We start from the raw sequence: 22826 nt of genomic DNA, 5'->3' as shown, positions 1-22826 counted from the left end.
GGGCCTCTCACAAAATGTAATCATCATTCACTTATTATTAAAATATTTATGTAATTCTGTTATTAGTGAGGTTTTATACTTCAGCGCATTAAAAGTTTGGTTCAAAGAGACCATAGACTTCCACATCTGATATGCATATCTCATCCCAGACACATGAGGGAATAAATGGAAGCTAACTCATCCTTCACATGTGAAACTCTAGTGAGGAAAGAGGTGACACTGTTGGTCTTGGTCATCTTTGTGTTGCGTAGTTTTTATATCAATACCATCTTCCTGTGCGCATTAGAATTTTGGTTCAAAGAGACCAAAGACTCCCACATCTGATATGCATATCTCATCCTAGACACACGAGGGAATAAATGGTCCTTGATGGCATCTAGAAGGATCCTCTTTGCCTTCACATTCTTCCTGTTGAATTCCACCAACTGAGCTGGATCAGTGGGTGCTTGTACAACTGCTTCAACAACATTCCACACTTCAACTTCCTCCAGTAAAAGCATAATTCTCTCTTTGCATGGGCCAAAGTTTTGAGCCCCTGCCAATCTGTCCAACCCAATAGCCATGACCCCACAACCAACGATATGGAGCAAATCTGTGAGCTACATCCTTCCTCCCTTTAAACTGCTTGGGTTTCTGGCAAAGTTTAAAAGGTATTGTTTCACTGTTTGAAGACTTTAAATGCTTGCTGCTCTCTTTATCAGCTAAGTGAAATTTGAGATTTGAGCCTCAACTTAGCTCCGATATCATCTAGAAAGTAAATGATTTGCTCCTTAACCCAATTTACAAGTTTGCATGTGTTTGTTTAGGCCCAACCCACATGTTTTGACCTGCTGATATAAGTTTCAGAAAGCATTTATTGCAAACATTAAAGAGTGCTTCTACTAATTTTTCACTTTCGTATCAGCTTGATAATTAAAGCTAAATTTATGCAAGCATTCAACATATTTGAGACACTAGTTTTTGGTAAATCTGACCTCAAAAAAATCTGAGGATTTCATTGCTTGAGTTAAGTACTTAACTCATGAGATTATCAGTCTGATGAGGTACTTATTGGGGATATGCAAGCACTTTTTTGTTTTTTGCATTTCTTGCATGTCAATTTTGATCGCAGATTTAGATTCCTTTTTGAAAAGTGAATGCAATGAGTATCAATTCATGAGATATTATGGGCTTCTATTTTTAGCAATGTTCGCGCATCAAGTTTGATTACACATTCAGGGTCCTGATTGTGTTCTGAGTCTAATGGTGGTGTTTTCATCCAAATCTAAGACAATTCTATTCTTATCACTTAGTGCACAACTACAATTATTATATATTTAGACTCTCAACTGAGTTTCGAGTTTGATGGTGGCAGTTTCATTAGAATCCAAGAACCTTCTATTTTTAGCAGTCATTGCATGGGAGTGTTGACAACATATTTTGGTTCCCCATCATATTTTGAGTCTAATGAGTAGAATTTTGTGGACATATAGTCATATTACTATTTTGGTGTTGCGTATTTTTAGGCATACTATATGTGGCAAGGTCCCCCCATCTTTTTCAGACATTTGCTATTTTTCTTATATTTTGGGGGATTAGTATTTTTGAATGTCTATTATTACTAGCATGATGTGGCAATTTTGAGGTTGTGGTAGTGTTGTGAGTGGATAAGTGGCAAGAGTTTAGATGAGTCATTAATGAGGTGGCATAGTACATGAGTTGACATGGAAATTTAGGCAAATTGTAGTTTTCCTTCGTCATATATTCTCCCTCCTGTTGTGTTTACCTAGCTTCTTTACTCTCTTACTTATACTCGCCTTTTATCTCCTATTTCCACTTTTATTTTTCCTCCTACTTCTACTCTCCTTCGTCCCCTTAACTTTGTTGAGAAATGTAACTAGTTTCGCTCTTCATAATTGTTGTACTCATTTCAATATGTATCCTATTAACAAACAATAAAAGAAAAGAAAAAAATATTATTATTAAAGCATGGGTTTCATGCTCATTATTGATGTTCTTTTAGGTAAAAGCATATTCTTCGTGTTTCAAGGATTTGTTAGGTCTTAGGATTTATTGTCTTGAGTCAAAGGAGTCAACATCATGTTTATAAGACTGTTATGGGAAAAATGTAATTGTAAAAATAATTATTTTTGAGTCTAGAAAGTCCTGGAAACTCCAAAAGTACAAGTCGGCCTAAAGGAGGGAATTTGACCCGTTAAGAAGGCTATATAAAGGAGTTGTTCGACCTCATTTGGGACACACTCACTCCACAAGTTCGATATCACAAGGAGAAGTTCGATATTTTAGCTGGGAAGAGCAGAAATGAGAGCAAAAGCCAAGGAAGAGAAGGAAAGACGAAATTTTCTTGTTTTTGGGCTCTAACTATCTCACACATGCGAAGTTCTGGGGTTTTTGGTGCTGCAGAAGGAGGTCGAAGTTGCAGGTCTGAGTTGCAGTAGGACGAGGTGCAAAATCTTGTTGCTCAAAGGAAGAAAGCCCTACCTTGACCTCGTTGACCTTGGGAGAGCTGTTTTTATCTAGGTGGGTCTTAGGAGGAGGCTGGATGGGGGTTTCTGTGGAAGCTGCAAGTCTGAAATTGCGGGGTCGAGGTTGCAGGATGAGTTGGGGTATTGAAGATGGCAGGTTGAAGTTTGAGTATTGATGTCGGTTGGTGCAGAATCAAGGAAGGACTTGAGGAAGGGCTGACTTGGTACTAGGAGAAGGACCTAGGGTTTGGGTCTTTGTATCTCATTTGAAGCAGATTCTAAGAAGAGAAGGGTTTCTAGGTTTTCCCCTTGGAGGGGTTTTGCCTTGGCTGAAACCTTGATATTTGTGTGTTCTATTGTTGCTATCACTGTTCTTGATATTGTTTGATGAAAAGATCTAATTAAAGAACATAAAGAAGAGGAATAAGATTCACAAGCAAATATCAAGGCCAAGGAAAATAAGATTAATAGCTGCCTTGTTTGCATTTTTCTCTCCCCTTTCCCTATTTTTCCACATTTTACTCCCTTTTTCCCTGAATATAAAATTATACTGAATCGACTTCCTTAAATTGGCGAAGTCAAATTTCTAAAGATGCGAGGGAGGAAAATTGGCCAAGTCGAATTACTTGGAGCAAAATTATGCCAAGTTGAAATTGCTAAAGTGCCTTGGGATATTTTATCATGAGAAAAATTACCAATAATACTTTAAGGAAGAATTACCCAAGTCAAATTAGGCACTTTTATAGTTAAAGATATTTTAATCAGGTGAAAACTTGAAGATACTTCAGTCTAACTCAAGTAAGGGCCCCTTAACTTAGTTTTCTTCTATAGTCAGAGCTAGTTCAATTCACCATGTGCATTGATGACAGGTAATAAGGAATTTAATGCCTTCTTCCTCTTGTTATGGACTGATGGGGAAACCTATCATAAATACAATGGAAGGCCAATCTTCCAATAAGAATTGTCTTGAGCAAAGAAAACAGCCTTTTCTCTTCTCTCCATCATTGTTTCTTCTCTCTTCTAGCTCTTATTATTTTGTGTCTTAATATGATTCCCCTCAAGTTCTCTGATAGTCATCTTGGTGCAGACAACCTTTGGCTCTTGTAGAATAAAATTCAGTCTTGATCCAGTCATTCTAGTTTGTTGGATTCAGTGTTATCTTGTGCAATTTCTTATGAGTTATTTCAGCTATTTATTTGAGCAACTAACCGCTTAGACTCCTTTTATTCCGTATAAAGGGCTGATTGCAAAGGACCATTCCACACATTAAATTTACGAATTTTTACACACTTCTTTGCCCTATCTTGCTGGTCAGGCAGCCATTATCTTTCTGTTCTTTTCACGTTATGTTGCAGATTTACAGGTTAGAATAAAGGTACAAAGACTAGGGACAGACCCCTGAGGTTGGTGAGCACCAGCCCAATTGGAGAGGGAGATTTGCTAGTGACACCTTGTGCAGATTTTCCTATCTGTACGCGGATTTCTACAGCTGATTGTTAAAGTTGATATCAGCTTACAGTGTGTAGAAATTAGTGTTAACACTTTGTAGGGCACACTTCCCTAGGTGAATAATTTAGTGCTAGAATAGTGGATTGCTTTAATGCTGGTGGTTACACCTAAGCCTTGACACATTAATTATAAGTGTTACCTCCTTGTGTGCATTCACTGCTAAGTGGGATACACTCCTTGTTGGCTCATTTAACACTGGGCCACATTACTTGTTTCCAGCATGACTTCATGAGGATGAATTCCTGGAGGCCATTTATGGTATTTTGTATGCTCTCTTTCCTTATGGTATTAAAGGAGGAGGCTGCATTAGTTCAGTCAATTAGTGGGAGTCTCCAGTGTGTGTTGAGGAATTGCTGTGATGGCAAGTGCTTTCAACCTCTGTGTTGGCTGCCATTTCCTTCACTAATGATATCATGTTTTGTTGGGAACTTGCTTGCTGTCCATGACTTTGAGTTTACAGCCGTATGAAGCTTAGTTGCTTAGTTGCTAATTATCTGCAAGTTGAATTACTTAGCTGAATTATATGTGGTTCTGATGTTTTAATAGGTGCAAACGTAGATTTCAGTTTAAGGACCTGTATGTTATTCAAGTGCAGATCTGTACTATAATTTAAAAATTGGCAGTGATGAAGAAGCAAGCTGTGGTTGCATGATTAAAGACTCTACTTACATGCGTACTATGTCAAACTAACTTTTATCTTTCGTGGATGACATCATCTATTCATTATGTTTTTACCTTATGTTTGAATTAATAATTGGTGAGTTCAGTATGTATTAACTTCGTGATGATATTTTGGGCTAGTTGTGAGCTTGCAGCAAGATGACTGCCATTGTGACATACCATTAGGATTGTATTAAGAGTACCAAGTATTTGTTCTTTTTTTGTGTGTATTTTTACTTCTTTTCATAACCACTTTCTTCTTTGCTTCACAAATCATGCTCTTGATGCTATCTTCTCATCAAACTTGAGAAGACTGACTTGTATTATAATGTTGAGGTTACGATGTTATAAATTATAACTGGTTTTCAATGAGTTAAACCATAATATTTTTGAGCACCTCTTTTGTAGCTTTACAGTTCCAAACAACAACATCATGTTACTCATCATAAGCACTATTTTATGCAGTGCCCTTAAAAAAGACCACGATGATTTGAATGCAAAGTCTGTAGAAGCTGAAAAGGAGCTGGGTTTGGTGGACATGAAGATACAAGAGATGAACAACAACTTTTCGAAGTATCAACGAGATAGAGAAGGTTTCAGACTTTAAAATTTGATGCATTCTTTTGTCTTTTTGTCTTAGAAACGATAGTTGTTCAACAAATTTGAGCACCTGACTAGTTACGTGAGTTTGTAACAATTATGCAGGTCTTGAAAACAATTAAGAAATTGCTCTCCGTACTTAATGCTCAACCTATTTAGGTGGCAATATAGCGTTATAAAAAGTAATAATCACTTTGTAAGACTGAGACCTGTGTTACCGGAGCAGGTACGTTGATTCTAGGATCAACGTTTCTGTATTTCATATTCAGCCCAGATCTGTTTCCTGATAGGAAACACTGAAGGATCTACTCACTCATGTGGGTCTTATAAAAGAGTCTTTTTTGTAAACCACAATAACAATTCTTAAAATTAGAAAAAGGTAACTTATGGGGATCCACAAAACCCTAACATTAACAATTTTTTATGTGCATTATATGGTAGACAAATTGTTCATTAATGAAAGCCTTAATTCAACTCATTATATCCTGTACTATATATTAAATAGCAGCGGTATACACTAAATCGCATCCTAACAATACATTTATAAGAGCTGTCATATGTGCAATTAATGTCATAAAAATTATTTTAGAACCTTTTATTATTTTAGAACCAGGTGTACTAGCCATTTGAAGCAGACCCCTGTGATCCAGAACAATGAATGAATACTTCATCAAATGGGAGATTTTATAGAATGAAGAATTCTCCTTGGAGGATAAAGGCTTTCTACGGCAACAACTTTCCTTATGAATGCTTTGATGACAAAAAACTTTGGAGGTGTTGGACATGTAATGAACATAACTGCTTACATTATGAGGCTAGCTTAATGATTAATTATATTTTATGATCAGCCCATATGCAGGCGAATTGTGAGGTGCCACTTAAATTGTATTAATAACACATGGATTGTACACTGGCTCATCTCTCATTATTTCATCCATCATTATTTTATCATCTGATTTGTTTTCTTCTGAAACATTCCTTCTTTTATACTTGACTATTTTTTGGTTATAAGATCTGGGTTTTACATAGTTAATCTGGTTGTGACTGCTTCAGCAATACAAATCCTACCCTAAGCTTAACGGAAAGAAACTTAAATGATGAATTGTCCCAAGAGGGGAATCAAATTAATAATTGATTTTATTAGTCTTTTGAGAATGCAGCATTTTGCTTGCAAGGGGTTATCCTCAGAATTTTTTTTATTCCAACCTATTTACTTGAGAAGATGCTTTCATATAAGGTCTATGTATGATGGTGTTTTGTGGTTCTAATATGGACTGGATACTTCATCTTCTTCATGGAGGGCGTTACAGTATGGTATCTAAGAAATTTTTTTTTTCTAAAGACTAATGAGTCAATGACTATACTTCTTGTGTTGCAGCAAAGAGAAGATTCTTTGAAACAAGGATTCAATCCTTGATTCAATTACAGGTAGATATTGATGGATACCCTGCAGTTCTGCAAGATGCAATACAGCAACGAGATGTTCGTAAAAGGTTGCATGCTTCTCTCAGACTGTATTACTGTTTATAAGTTTGTACTCAATCTTCTTATCAGAAGTGCAATGAATTCATTACTTACCAGTATTTTATTTGTGGTTGTTGAAGCCAACATGATATTGCAGATGGTATGCGGAGGATGTTTGAACCTTTTGAAAGAGTTGCTCGTGCAAACCATGTTTGCCCATGTTGTGAACGCCCTTTTACACCTGAGGAAGAGGATGATTTTGTCCGAAAGGTTTACTGTTTTCTTTAGCAGACAAGTTTTCATTTGTACACTTTGATTCCTATCTATATTGAGGTGGTAGAGTTTTAGAGATTGACAAAATATTTATGATGGGATGTAAGTATTGACATATCTGTCCTGTGGTTCAGCAAAGGACAAAGAGTGCAAATTCAGCAGAACGTGTTAGGGAGTTAGCTATGCATTCTTCTGGAGCTGATGCGAGCTTCCAGCAGCTAGACATGTTGCGGTCAGTTTATGATGAATATGTTAAGCTGGGAAAAGATTTGATTCCTGCTACTGAGAAGCTTTTGGAAGAGTTGACAGAAGACCATGAAAGGAAATCTCAGGCTCTAGATGATGTAACTAACCTTTTCTACTTAGGCCTCCACACATTTGTTTAGAAAGAATGAGCATATGGTTTCTGTCTGTAGCTATACTGTTTATTCACTTAAGTTTATATTTATATGCTTTCAGTTTTTGCTCCAATTGTACTGCAGCTTTTAGTGTCTTCAGTAATAGGGTATTTAATTCCTTATTACACCTACAATTGTCATTGTCAGTTATGCACATGAGATCCCTTTGGTCTGTTCTAAGCAGCAACAATTTGAAATTTCTTCACTGAAAATTGGACTTATATAGTGTGATGTATATTGAAAAATTCTCATGACTAGTGTGTGAAAAGTTGTTGAGAGTGCCCTTGCTGCAATTCCTTTCTTAGTTTATCTAGAGATTTGTAACTGCTATGATGCATGATTAGACTATATGGTACTTTGGTGGATTGCATTGAAAAGTTGTACTTTTTTAGGAAATACAAAGAGATCAGACAAGAGGATCATCCTCAAGTTTGTTTTGTATGGTCAGCACACTTGTTCACATAAAGACTTTCACATTAGCTGTAGACTAGTGAGACTTGCGATAAGATGATGAAACTAAAAGAATATAGCGACCCTAGTTTTTGTTTTGATTAATAGCCTTTATTGGAACAATTGTTAAATATTGTAGCTTAGACAGGTGTTCTAGTCTTGAAAAGGGTCATTGAGGCTAGAAATATAGAGGAATTAATTATCTCCTAGCCCCTGTAGTTTTTCCTAAGTTTCACCTAGGGAAAATATCTTAATTATGGCAATTAGTGATTTTTTAAATATTTCTTAAGTCTAAACTTAGGGAAAGTGGATAATTAATTGACATTAGTTGGGATAAGATCGATTTACATCTAGAAGCTTGTAGAAAGCTTCTAAGATAATCTTAGCCATCGATTGGATCAAGTGAATTTCTAATCGTGGCCATTCATTTGTGAATGATAGATTATAAAGATAGATCGATGGGCAGCTTTGGCGATACATTGAGTGGGTGATTTTTAGAGAGATCAAGAAGGTTTCAACAATAGTGGTTGAAAAGAAATTTGCCAGAATTTATTCTTCACAAAGACTTCTAGCTTCTGAGTTCTAGAGGGAGGTCCAAAAAGGGTTGAATTATTTCTATATAAGGAGGCTAAATTTTTCAGTTCATATTTACTAGTGGCAGTGCAAATTTCCAAGAAGGGTAGTGTGAATTTCGAGAGGTTGCCACATTGCTAGTGTGACTTGTTGGAGGCTGCCAATGCGAGTTCCAGAGTGTGGTGCGAATTGCAGAAAAGGCCAAGTTGATTTGGAGAGGGAGATAGTGAAATTTCTCAGTTCGATTTGGTCAGAAGCTAAGTTACCAGGATACGGATACGGATCCGGATCCGGATACGGATACGGATACAGATCTGTTGGATTTTTGAAAAGCCAGGATCCGGATACGGCGGCGAGTACAAAAATATATAATAATATTTTTTAAAATTTAAAAAAATACATTTGATGTTTAAAATCAAAACCATTCATGAATCACAACATTAGAACTAAAATAATTAGACAATTTATGAATCTGAACACTAAAATGATGCATCTTGCCTCATACAAAGATGATAGTAGTAAAAACAAAATGAATGTTTCATCAATGATCACTTTATTAATATGATAATATAGAGTAGGTGTGTCTACATATCATGAAATGGGTCTACATCATCATCATCTACATATTGCAACTCTACATCATGAATAGACGATCGTGCGCCAGGAATGTTAGAAGTTGTTGCAGAAGTAGGAAGTGGTTGTGTAGCATCCTCAAGTAGATTAAGGTGAGTCATGGCATTCAATGTCATGTTCAAGTCAGATATCTCAGGTTCCACATCCCACATCCTATTTGGACCTTTTTTATACTCTGAAGTAGAATGTGATAGAAGGCGAAGGTTGGAATGGACATATACAAGATCCTCAGCCTTCGCTGCTCCCAATCTGTTTCTCTTTACCGAATGGATGAAGCCATATGTACTCCAGTTCCTCTCAGCGGATGAGGAACTGGCAACCTGCGATAACAACCTCGTGGCTAGAGTTGAGAGATAAGTGCTATCTCCACCATGGAAGCCCCACCAAGTAATAGGATCCATATGCCCCCGATCATCCATGGCTATTGGATCTGAAAAGATCCCAGTGGATTGTACAAATGCTCCAAATTCATCACGTACATCCTTTGCAATTCCAACTTCCCTATAGATTTTCCTCAAAGCTGTCTTATATCCCTGTACCACTTCAAAATCTCTGTTTGGTGCTGCTCTACCAGGTAAAGACAATATTTTGGAATGGTAATATTTGGGGTGTAGAGCATACGCCAAAAGGTGTAATGGTGTGGTCATTTTGTTCCACCTTTTTGTAACTATGTCTTTCACTTCATTGTAAAATACTTCAAGGGGGTCATGCTCACTTGCCTTGATAATTTCCCGTATTTTCTCCAACATACTATCTATGTTTTCATAGACTTCCCCCAAGCAAGGCATATCTGTGTCAAATGCCCTAATCATGGTTAGAATTGGTTCTGTGAACTGCAAAAGGTATTGGACCTTGTCCCACCATGCATCATCAAGAATGATATACTTTATTCTTTGTCTTCTATCAGAAGTTGAAGTCCTCCATGATTCCCAAAGAGGGTCAATGACCATTGCCTGTAATGCTTGTCTGACCTCCAAAAGCCTCTTTATGACTAAAGTGTGGGAAGCAAAACGAGTTTCGGCAACCTACATAAACATATTGAAAAGTAAAATCTTAAATCAGACATAAAATAAATTGAACATTAAAATTGAGAACTCATAATGCATAACATTGATTAAAATTGGAGTACCTTTAGTAGCTCCAACTTTGCAAAACTCCGATATATGGCTTGGGACATTGAGTGATTCGTGATAAACATTTGGATCTCCTTTGATGCTACATATATTTCATTGATCCACTCAATTTCACCAATCTTGGCTAGCATAAGGTTCAATGAATGCACTGCACATGGAGTCCAAAATATGTGATTGTATTGACCCTCCACAATCAGGCCCGCTGCTCTACAAACCTTTGCATTGTCTGTGATAACTTGGACAACATTTTGTGATCCCACACTTTCTATTGCATCAATAAGAATTGTGGAGATGAACGTTGCATCTTTTTCCACTCCACTGCAATCAATGGCCTTCAAAAACATTGCTCCTTGGGGACAAATTGCAATAACATTAATTAAAGGGCGATTTCTTTGGTCTCTCCATCCATCAGAAACGATGGACACCCCTGTTTCTGCCCATGTATCACGGATTGATTGTAATTGTCTATCCACAAATTTTCTTTCTGATGTTAACAAAGTGGTGCGTACCTTTTCATACCCGGGGCTCTTGTATCCTTTTGGTGCTTCATTAACTGCTTTAATCATTTGTTGCCAATAAGGAGAGCGCACCAAATTGAATGCTAGTCCATTTGCATAGATGCAACGAGCAACATGCTCATCTGCAACTTCTCTACCCTGGTTATTGAATGCTGCTTCAAGAGGTCCTAGAGTAGGCCTTTTATTACTTGTGAGAGCTGGTGTAGATGGCAATGACGACTTGGTTGTAGAGGCTTGCACAGGGAGTTTTCCCTTGCTGAATTTCCTATCAGCAGCATCTTGCAAAGATGCATAAAACTTAACTTTTGCAGGACTCAAACCTGTCCCAGGTTGGCCATTTGGACCATTTGGACCATTGCATACTAACACACCTGTGTTAGTTTGCCCAGTGAGATGGGCCTTCACCCTAGTGTATGAGCCATTTCGAATGCTATTGCATTCACTACATCTCCATTTGTACGAACCACCACCAGAGTTTTTGCCAAGAATTTCCACACACTGCCATAAAGGAGATCTTGGATCTTTATTGACATTTATTCCTTCACTAGATTCATGTTGTAATGGTTCCATGTTTATCACACCTGCATTGATAACCAAATATAAATTAATAAAATTGTCATTCTCAAAACAAAATTCTAAAGTGGTACAGGGCGAAATAAAATTTAAAAAAATATAAAATTCTAAATTATTATTTTATAATAAATAATTTTAAAATTTAAATTTAAATAAATAACTAATTAAATTATTAATATTATATATAATTAATATTATATACATAATTTAAAATTTTAAAATTTTAAAAACTTATAAACATATAAATATTAATAAAAAAAACAATACACATTTTAAATAATTGATTTAAATTATAATTATTAAAATTATTAATTATAAACATGTCATAAACATAAAATATTTTTTAATTTTTATTTATAACTTACACATTATATTAATATGGTTTACGGCCCACGGCCCTACCATATTTAATTTTTATTTATAATTTTTTTTTTATTATTTAACCATATTTAATTTTTATTTATAAAAAAATATTTTAATTTTTAAATTTTAACCGTATCATATGAACCATGAACGTTATATATGTTATAAGTTATAACTTATAAAAATAAAAAAAATTAAAATAAATTTTAAAACCTACGTATATGTTATAAGTTATAAAAATAAAAAAAATTGAAATAAAACCTACAGGCTACCGCCATACCATATGATAACATATCGGTCTATGTTATAAAAATTAAAATAAAATCTATCGGCTCACGGCTCCCGCGCCCACGACTGTGCAGGCTTCCGCTCACGGCTCCCGCACCCACGACTGTGCAGGGTTCGGCTCACGGCCCACGACGGTGCAGGCTTCCGCTCACGGCTTCCGTGCCCACGACTGTGCAGGCTTCGGCTCATGGCCCACGACTGTGCAGATTTCAGCTGTGCAGACTGCACTCACGGCGCCCACGACGCACGACTCGACCAGCTCGACCACGCCCGCGACTGTGCAGATTTCAACGGTGCAGACTGCACTCACGGCGCCCACGACGCACGACTCGACCAGCTCGACCACGACCACGACGCACAGCTCTTCCACGACGCACAGCTCGACCACGACGCCGCACAGAGGAGCGCACAGATGCCTGCTCTCCCACGATCGCCTATGCTAAAATCGAGTTCACTATCGCCCTTTTATAGAATTTTTTGCAGCTAAACTAAGCATTAAACTGGAAGTTAAACGAGAAAAAAATTCAATTAACTGAGTTATTAACTGTTAACTGAAGATCCAAACTCACCTGAAATGTGACATGAACATTTTCTTAACTGATCGTACGGATCCCACCGTATCCGTATCCGTACCCGTTTCGGATTCGGGGATCCGAGGTTTCACCACTTGCCCCCGCGGATCCGGTAACGTAGGTCAGAAGTGAAGATAAAAATATTGTTAGAGCTTTGTTAGTGTTAGGCAAGCAGTTGTAATTTCTCAATAGCAATTTTTGCTGAAGGTAATAATATAAAATCTTAGATCTGAAAACTCGTTTTCCCTACATTGGGGTTTTTCCAGGGACGTTTGTCCAAAAATACTTGTGTTCATTGTGTGATTGGTTTCTCGCATTTTTTGCTGCAATTATTATTTTGTGAATGGTGTTGTTTATGTTGTTTTTGATTACTTCCAACAAAAGAATTAATTTGCCGTGAACAAGTAATAAAAAATAATTAACTGGGTAACGAGTTAATAACACCTTTTGGGTAGCCAGAAATTTCACATGGTATTAGAGCGGCTACAATGTTGAGGTTATTTTGATCTGATCATAAGGATTTCAAAGGAGAAATCAAAGGTTTTCACACAAACAAATTTCTTCAAATTTATTGGAGTTTATTGTTGAGTGTTTTAGAAATGGCTTCAACTAGATTGAGTGATCAGGACAGACTTGATGGTACATTGAACTTTTTATTTGGAAAACCATAATTTTATTATTGCTTGAGGAGCATGGTTTGAAGGAATATGCAACATCTGTTGTTGTCGTACCACAAGGAGGGTGCCAAGGTTAGGGGTATTATTCAAGACTAGCTTAAAGATCACACCCTTCACCATTTTGCAGAATTGGATACATGCGAGAAGATGTGGGATACCATCTTGAAGTTGTTTCAAAATGCTACTGTAAACTAAAAGTTGATCCTCAAAGAGAAGCTAAAAAACACCAGACAGAGTGAGGAAGAAGGTGTAGTTAGTAATCTCACGAGGATTAGACTTGTCATGGACGAGTTAAAAACTGTTTGAGAGAAAATAGATGATGATGAGCTTGTGAGAACTACTCTAAATGGGTTCTCAAAGCAGTGGGAATTGTTTGTCCAAGTGATCAATGGACAATAGGACTTGCTTGACTGAGATCGTTTGTGGAGCGATTTCACTTAGGAAGAGCTTCAGTTGTGCCTTGTCAGTGGTGGCAATAGTAAAATCCAAAAGCATGAGGATGACGAGAATTTTTTTGTTGCCGGAAATGGCAAAGCCAAGAAAGGCTCAAGCAAAGGGCCTGTTGCCTCCTCACTTGCACACCTAGGTTAGTGTGGAAAAAATCCTCAACCCCACGATGTGTGTTCTCGGTGGAAAACTCAAAGAAGGGACTGTCACCTAATCACAACTTTCTCCGTTAAAGCTCTCTCCTAGTTAAGCTAAGGGGTGTGGTCCCTAAAGAAGGTTAGTAAAGTGAAATGTGAGGTTCTAAGAGACTAAGATAAAAGGAACTACTTCTCAAGTATGACTTGACTCAAGATATAAGCAAGCATGTAAATGTATGAGCAATGTAAAGATATATATTCAATGATAACCAATGCAACATTCCAATAGATAAGAATATAAACTAGTGCCTTGTAAATGACTACTCAAATATAGATAATAAGTACTTTCTTAAATGGAAATGCAAAATACAAGTGATAAGTAGTCTTGCATAATCAATGTTAGATCAAGATGAACAAATAGGATATTACTTTCAAATGGAAATTTACTTGTAAAGGAAATTCTCAAGTAGCAATAGATAATGAGATCAAATATCAATCAACGAATTGATCATCAAAATAACAAGTACATTAGATAACAATATTGCAAGTAAAACTTGGAATTCTTACAAGATGATTTGATTAGAATGATGTGCAAACTCGCTATCTGAAATGCAATTATCTTGGTTAATTTTAATCTATTTGCCTATCCTAAAGTGAGAAATTCCCCTTTCAAAATCTTACCAAAGGGTAAAGATTGGGGTGACTTGCAAGGAAGAGGGGTTGAGGAGGGTTGAGGAGGCACTAGTCCGTTGTTAATGATACCCTTCCCTGAATCCTTACAAACCATATGTGTCGTCGTTCCTACAAGGAGACAAAGGCACCTTCATAACTACAAGGTCATGTACTTTTCCTTACTCCACACAAAATGGAAGAAATTTTCAGGAAAATTTGGTCCTATGTTGTCTATACAACCAAGCTTATGCTTGGAGGTAAGTTTTAAATATGCAAGTCTAAACTAAAATGCCTAAATGTTGAGTGAGTGTTATTGCTTCCCAAGAAAGTGTTGATAGCATTGCTTCCTAATAAGAGATAATGCTTGAGTGAATTATACCAAAATCTTCAATGGGAAAATTAAAAGTGAAAACTAGGTCAATGTAACTTCACAAGTTCAAAAATGAAATTTACATAAAATCGTGTACTTCATAAATTGCTTCAAGTAAATGAACTAGATGGTTGATATGCAAATTGCTTCAAATAGAGTGATACAAAAATGCTTCAAAAGATATCAACAAATGATCAACATAACATATAAACTAAGTCACAGGACATGTTCCTCAGGGCCATGTGCCATGTATTTAACGCGCTGGACACGAAATATGACCTATAACGTGTCCAAAATGGTTTTTATTGTGTCCTCCAATCACGCGACGCATTTTTGACGTGGCGAAAACATGCCCTAATGTTTTTGCCTCTAGGGACATGTGTCCACGAAAAGTCACTCATAAAGCCTGGACATGGTTCATTTTTTTGGTCATTTTTCACTGTCAAAGCTCGCTGGAGTGGCTGCCATGTTTGAAGTTGGTCATTGTTTGCGCGTTGGAGTCATTGTTGTGTTGTGTTCGAAGTTCCTTCAACAATTCCCAACTGTCAACTTCACATCGACCTAGGTCCTGGAGAATAGTGTTCATCGTTTGGAGCTTAAATTTCTTGTTTTGGAGCACGTGGGTGCCAAGTCAGTGTTTTCTTGTGTTCCATATGTCCATGTCTATATAGTTTGTATCAATGTATTCAAATGCCTTTTTAGGTGTCACGATTTTTAACTTTTGAAATAGCTTTCTTCATGGTCTCTATGGCTCGATTCATTTGCTTGTTATCTAAATATCCATCCACAAACATTTCCAATGTTTTGAAATTTGGTTTTCCTCCTTTTTCTAAATATGTTCAAGAAAAGACTCTGCGGTTTGCCTTTTCAATCATTCCTTTTGTGATAAAGGCATCAATTAGTACATTGGGCACTCTGATATCATAACTTAGGCCATCCAATTCCCACTCTTCAAAACATTTTTCGGATCCCTGCATATCTCCAAGTTTGACCAATGAAGCGATTGTATTGTTTTAGTTGCAAATTTCAATGGCTACAGAGAGTTGACTAAAATATATAGGGCTATGTGTAGTTGAGTCTGTCTTACAGTTGCCCACGTTTCCAAGATGTGCAACTTGAGTAAGTCAGATTCATATACTAGTCAACAAGAGAGCTAGAACTGCCAAGAAAGAAAATATCAGTGTCTGATGTCACATTTGCAATATGCAGAATGCACCTGTTGAGATCATTGATTTGGTTCTCAATTTGATTAATAAGTCAATAACATGAAGATTCAAGAATGAATATTGAGTTGTGAGCAATGAACATCATTGATGTAGTAAATTAATTACTTACTAAAATATAGTATTAGTTTATTAATTTCCTACATCAATGATGTTCATTGCTCACAATTCAATATTCATTCTTGAATCTTCATGTTATTGACTTATTAGTCCCTCGTGTCCTGTTTCAGGGGTCGCTGTGTCTCGTGATGAATACTCGTATTTACGTGTCCTCATGTTATGTGACTTAGCATATAAACATGAGTTGACATAAAATGAAGAATCAGTGTATCCAAAAGACTTGTGAAACAATTTCCAAATGAACAAAGTATATGGATTAGTAAACTTATCTAAGCTTGCAAAAAAATGTAAAGTGCTTGCTTGGTCAAGAGAAATGTTGCATGTGTTGTGGTAAATTGCACAATACAAGTACTTTAAGAAATGAAAATGGAAAACTGAACAAACTCAACTTTGCAAGATGAAAATAGATGTAAATGCTATGGTAAGAAACTAACCGTGCATGAATTAGATTAGAAAAAGAGGGTTGGAAACTAAACTAGAGAAATTGATCCACCCACAAGAAACAAGTCCTCCCTCTAAATGAGGAGGTGGGATACCATGGGAGAATTTCCCAAGTTCCCTCAAGCAAAAAATGAGCCTTTTATTAGTGATTAGTTACAAAAGCCTCTCAAAAGGCCTCAACTCAACCCAAGGGAAATCTTTACAAATGCATTTGAAGAATGAGAACTAGATCTTCTCCTTGGTGAAGTTAGAAATATAGGCAAATGAGGCACAAAGGAGAGCATTTTCAAATCTTAATATTAGGGACTGATTTTTGCATGCAAAAGTTAACCTTTACAAAGACTACAATATAGCGCAAGGAATGGAGGCCAAGCCTCTATTGGCTCTCGACCTTCATGAGGAAATAAGCAACCTTGAAGAAGGGCTCACAACCTTGATATAAAATCACTCCTACAGCGCATGACCTTTTTGAAATTTAGTCCTAAAGATGTGCCAAAGGTCTTGCAAACATCTTGTTAAACGTTTCAATTCCCTCAAGCTGTCACAAGAATGAATTAGTAAGGGCTGCAAAACAAATCAAGAGCTCGCTGGAAAATTAGTCAGGAAAATGCAATGTATATACACAATACAATCTACAAGGGCTAAGCTAAAGAGTACGAGTAAACTCTCCTCTTTGCTTAGACATCAACAAGCTCTTAAAGAACAACTTTGTAATAATGAAGCACAAGATTTTTGAGAGAATGATTTAAATTTGAAATAACTTGACTTGTATACAAGCGATGGTTAGCACCCCTGCAAGACAATTTGTAAGATTAGACGATGAGGCTAAACCAAATAGGAGTTCCTCTAAGAGCATATCAAGAGTGGGTTGGTCTCTCCAAAGACTTCCCCTCACTCTTGATCATTGATCCACCAAGTGATTTTCCTTCTACAAAACTCAACCAAAGTTTAGCTCCACATATAGATTTAAAAAAATAAGCAATGATAAAGGAGACCTAGAGATTTATGTGAAATCAACTAGGACTATCTAAAACTAGAGCAAATTTTTAAACCATGTATTGATGCAAGATAGCTATACACCCATACATCTCTAAAGCATATGGAAACATAAAATATATAGCACATGTAAAAGGAAATAAACACATTAATCAACAAAAATATATAACATGCTCAAGGAGGAAGAACTTCCAATCTGTGAACCCCAAAGATTGCATTAATATTGAAAGTGTGTAAAGGAGCAAAGCTTCCGCAAGCACAATAACTACTATAAAGAGTACAAAATAAGAGCCCAAGGGTCGTTTAAATAGAAGTGTAGGAGCTAATCCAAATGTAGAATGGTGCAGATCCGAAGAAAACTCCATGCAAGTCAAATTCCCCAAGTGGCAGCTTGAACTTCCCAAAGAGGCCCACGCAATCCTTGACTTGGTGAACTCGTTGAAGTGGAAGGGACAAGTGGATATTGGAGTTGTTGCACTCATTTTGTCAAAGTTTTGAGGAAGAAGATGTACCATATTTTTTCTTCAAAGATTGAGATCATCATCCATCAGCGTTGAGTCATTGTAAACCCATTTTGCAAAATTGTAATGTAGATGATACTAGTAAGACCTTGAATGTATGTAACAACCTAGGTAAGCCTATTATTTTGGTGCAAGTTTCATACTAGGAGTTTTTTCGTCTCATTGACTCATCTGTGTTTCTAAACACGGATGGTCGGGAAAAATTTTCCCTCCAACCTCACCCCAAAGCTAGGGTGGAATTTGTCGTCAAAGTCTTAGGTGAATCCTAGTGTTTTAGTCGAGTCTTATGTAAAAGTGATTTCGGAATAATTTAAGATAATTTGGATTAATTGTTTTATTACAAATCACTTGGTCTACTAGACCATATTGTGTCATAGAATTGGGTATGTATTTTGAGGGTCCAAACCATATTGATGTTCCCCCTTTGAGGGTTGAAAATGTAATTATCTTATGTAAAAAATATTTCAGTGCATGGTTGTTAAAATTGGCAACTAGGGCCAAACTACACGTGGGTCATCTTATTTATGGCAATTGATATTTTTCTTGGATTCCTCTCTTCGAGAGGTGTAGGATTGATCTAAAGATCTTCTGATTCCGATAAATATTCATGGAGTTATGAATTTATTTGTGTTATAAGACAATTCGTCAAGGTCGACCAACAACCAAATAACCCACACATGTGCTCAACGTTTTAGTATAAAAGAAGGTGACTTGATAGTCATTTCGACACACTTCACTCTTGATTTCTCTCCACTTGTTCTGGGTTTTAGTGGAAGAGAAATCTAAGAGAGGAAGCCCTAAACGCAGAAGGTAAGGAGCCTTAGTATGAGACCTAGACGCAGTCAAGATGGAGGGCCATGCGTTGCCTTATACGTTGGTCTCTACAAGCCCTAGACGCAGTCAAGGAGGGCTACACGCTGCCATATACGCAGGTCTCTACAAGCCCTAAACGCAATCAAGAAGGAAGCCTACACGCTGCCCTATACACAGTCAAGAAGGAAGCCTACACACTGCCCTATACGCTGGTCTCTAAGCAGGGTTACTATGATGCCCTAACCGCAGGTCCTTGATGCCCTAGCCATAGGCCACGTCAAGTGACCAAATTGATGGATGGAGGGCCAAGTATTTAGGGCCGAGAAGGCAGGTTGTTAGGCCGAGTAGAGGGAAGCTAAATGCTGGAATTTGAATGGTTGTTTGGGCACATTGAGGAGGCTGAAAGCTACAACAAGCTAGGCCGCAGGCCATAGCAAGCTGTTTGAGTTATTTCATGGCTGCGTTGAGAGGATAACGTGGCATGGGAGGAGCCTCTTCAAGGCTGGCCGCAGCACTAGAGGGCTAGTCTTGTTGTGTGTTGGGTTAAGGGCAGTGGCACATACCCTAACCAGAAGTGCAGTCACAACAATGCCAACAATTGGGACAACAACAATAATGGGACAACAACAATGGCATGGTAACAATTGGGACTACAACAACAATTGGGACAACAACAATAATGGGTCAACAACAATGATGGGACAACATCAATGACATGTTAACAATTGGGACAACAATAATGACATGCTAACAAATGGGACATGTTGATTTGGGGTAGCAACGGATGTGCTCTAGCCACGAAATTTGGTGGAGAGGTTGGGGCACATGAGATCTCTAATACCTAGAAAGGGTTTGGGTAGATTCTAAACAGTTCAGGAGATATTAAAATAATTAATATTTTTAATGGAGTCCCTAAGTCTAAACTTGGGAAAAATAAAATATTAATGTGTATTAATATGAAACTGTGTTAGAATGGTCCAAAAGACATGAATCAAGCCAGATCTAATCTTAGCCGTTGATTAGGGACTTAATCTCGGCCGTTGATATGTGAATGAGAAAAGTATAAGATGAGGCTTGAGGGTCACTTGGAGAATACACCAGAGTGATCAATCATTCTATTCTTTAGAGTGGGGTTTGCTAAGAGAGATAGAATCGGTGATCGAAGTTGCTGCTGAGGGGCATTGAGTACAGAGAGATTGAGAGGCAGAGATAGTGTCGGGAGAGCAAGACGGTAGCGAGGGAGAGTGACACAGTAGCAACCAGAGCTCACGCAGGGCCACACAGAGGTAGTTGGGAGTTGCGCAGAGGCTTACAGAGGCTAGCGTTGCTGACGCAGAGGGCTAGAAAGTTGACACAAGGCCTCCTAAGGCTGACGCAGACCCATTCAGAGTGACGCAGGGCTAGCGCTGGGCAGAGAGGGGCTGACGCAGTTTAGAAAGGCAGACGCTGGGGTTTCTGGGGCAGATTGGAGCTGAGGAGTCGTCAGAAGGATTATTTGGGGTTTTAGTTGGGCAATTTGTCTCAAATTGAGAGGTATTACTATCAAGGAAATTCTCTGTTGGGTAGGCTGGTTTTGGCACTTAGATTGTACTCTGATATTGCTTAATAAGAAAACCCTCAAATAGCTGCACCGGTTTTCCCACATTGGGTTTTTCCGGGGACATTGCTCCAAAAATAATGGTGTCATTTGGTGTGATTGTTTCTGTTTCCTTCAGTTGTTGATTTGTAATATGTTGAGCATGCACTAGTGTTTATTTTCAGTATTTACATTGTAAATAATTTGTTAAGTAACATAACAAGTAGGTAGGAATAAATCAGATAAAGTGCATGGAGGGTTTCTAACTGGTAGACTTAGAAACTTCAACATGGTATTAGAGCGTGATTGCAGATCACAGGAGGACTGAGGACATCAGCGACCAAATCAATAGTAGCAGAAAACAATTGTCTCGAGGTGACAGAAGCTGTTTCTAGCAGAACAACAAGGAGGGAAGGGTGATGCAATGCCTGTGTCATCAAGGGTGAGCCAGGAAGAGGCAGTGCAGAGGCTAAGGAAGTCAAATGGGGCCTCATGCAGAAGCTAGGAAGGCTGACGCAGTTGGCTGAGGAGAACGGGTTGCTAGTGCAGGGATTGCGCAGAGCCTAGGAGCTCCCACCTTCAGGTTACTGGAGTTTAGAAGGCTGTGGGAACATTGCAGAGTGGCGCTGGTGAGGTACTGTAGTCAGAACAGTACCTGACAGGGCAAGGCCAAGAGGAGGGAGTTGCTACCGAGGGTTTCTAGTCGAGAAACCCGGATTAGTGGTGCGGTTGCACAAACGATCAGAGTAGGGGGCATCTCGACATCGACAGAAGGATTTCTAGGAGGGAAATCGAGACTCAGAGGGAGTCAGATTGAGAACTTCCAGGAGGGAAGTAGAAGAGCATCATGGCACTACACGGAGTAAGAGACTAGGACAGACTGGACGGAGCGTCGAACTTCGCAGTCTAGAAGGCCAGAATCTTATCCGTACTTGATAGAAATCGTGTCAAGAACTTCGCCTTGAAGGTTATAGCTATCCCAGTCGACCCAAATGATAACGACAAGTACAAGGAGGCAATGGCGAGGGCCAAGGGCATCATCTTTGACGGGGTCAAGGACTATGTAGTACCACACATTGCCGAGAAGGAAACAACATATGAAATGTGGGAGGCCCTCAATAAATTGTACCAACATACTTCTGTGCAGAGAAGAATGTTACTAGAGAATCAATTGAGGTTGTATCAGATGAAGAAGAGAGAACCGATTGACACCTTCCTCGGAGGACTGAATGAGATCTGAGATTAGTTGACTACTATAAAAGCCACGCCGAATCAGGAATTGATGGTGAGGACAACCCTGAATGCTGTCTTAGAAGACTAGTAGGTATTTGTCCAGAGTATATTGGGCAGAGGGACACTTCCACCTTGGGACGAGATGTGGGCTGCCCTTCACCAAGAAGAGATCAGACGACAGTCAAAGACGGGTAGCAGCAGCAAGGGGATCAAAGTCAAGCAGGAGGAGGAAGATGTTGCCCTAGCATTTGAAGGAAAGTAGGAAAAGCGGAAGAAGAAGGATCTCTCCAAGATCAAGTGCTTCCATTGTGGGTAGCTGGGTCATTATGCGACCCAGTGTCCAAGGAAGAAGAGTAAGGGAGAGTCTTTCGAGATGAAGGCAGCGCCAACAAGGGTAGAGAAGGAAGTGTTGACGGACGATGACTGTGCCATGAGTGCACACACACCACTTGAGCGGAAGTGGTGAGACATCGAGCTATAGTCAGGTGGACCACAGGAGATGAGGGGCAAGATGCTCGAGGTACCCAACCTCTTGGATTAGACCTTGCTACAGGAGCCCCAAAGAGGAGTAGCAGGACTGGTTGATGTGGGTAGAGATGGATACGGATGGAGCAGAAGAGAGAGCTACATTGCAAGAGACCCGAGACAACGCGAGGCTAGCAGGCTGCAGCAGTGCGAGAGACATGGGGGTGTTGCACCAGTGCAGGATGGCACAGAGAGGTGTGCAACGGTGCGAGATGCAGGGAGTTGTTGCAGTAGCGTAGAGGTCAGAGAGGGAGAACTTGTCAGCGGGAAAGGGAGCTTCAACATCAGGAGGGTCTCTAGCAATGTTGCACGAAGCGAGGACGAAACGGGGACGTTTTTTGGAAGCGGGGTCGTGGAGAAAATCTAGGAAGCGAAGCGTCTCCGGAAGCGTCTGCTATATATATATATTTATTTTTTATTTTTTTGCATTTATGCTCAAAACAAACATGCCAAATACCAAATTAGTTGTAGAAGATATGAAAACATGCATATTTTTCCATAAATCAAGACAGATATGGCATCCATGATTCCATTGTAGTTACTAGTATGTACATCAACCATCTATATTCTAGCAATTACAAACATACATCAATTTTTTAAGCA

At 38.4% G+C, this 22826-nt stretch overlaps 1 protein-coding gene across 3 annotated transcripts in view; it reads left to right on the top strand.

Annotated features, from left to right (window-relative positions):
* RAD50 (DNA repair-recombination protein (RAD50)) overlaps positions 1-22826 on the top strand; it is a 446299-nt gene that overhangs the window by 206018 nt on the left and 217455 nt on the right. For all 3 annotated transcript variants that reach the window (XM_089428359.1, XM_089428350.1, XM_089428366.1), the window contains exons 13-16: positions 5100-5227; positions 6613-6727; positions 6839-6968; positions 7106-7315. In XM_089428359.1, the coding sequence (XP_089284485.1) occupies positions 5100-5227; positions 6613-6727; positions 6839-6968; positions 7106-7315 (583 nt within the window). The remainder of the gene's footprint in view (positions 1-5099; positions 5228-6612; positions 6728-6838; positions 6969-7105; positions 7316-22826) is intronic.

The sequence above is a fragment of the Pinus tabuliformis genome, chromosome 6, assembly GCF_031772625.1.
Source record: "Pinus tabuliformis cultivar Carrire ecotype Pingquan chromosome 6, CPIR1, whole genome shotgun sequence".
Taxonomy (NCBI): Eukaryota; Viridiplantae; Streptophyta; class Pinopsida; order Pinales; family Pinaceae; genus Pinus; species Pinus tabuliformis.
The sequence above is the reverse complement of the archived record's forward strand: the minus strand, read 5'-3'. Positions and strand labels throughout refer to the sequence as shown.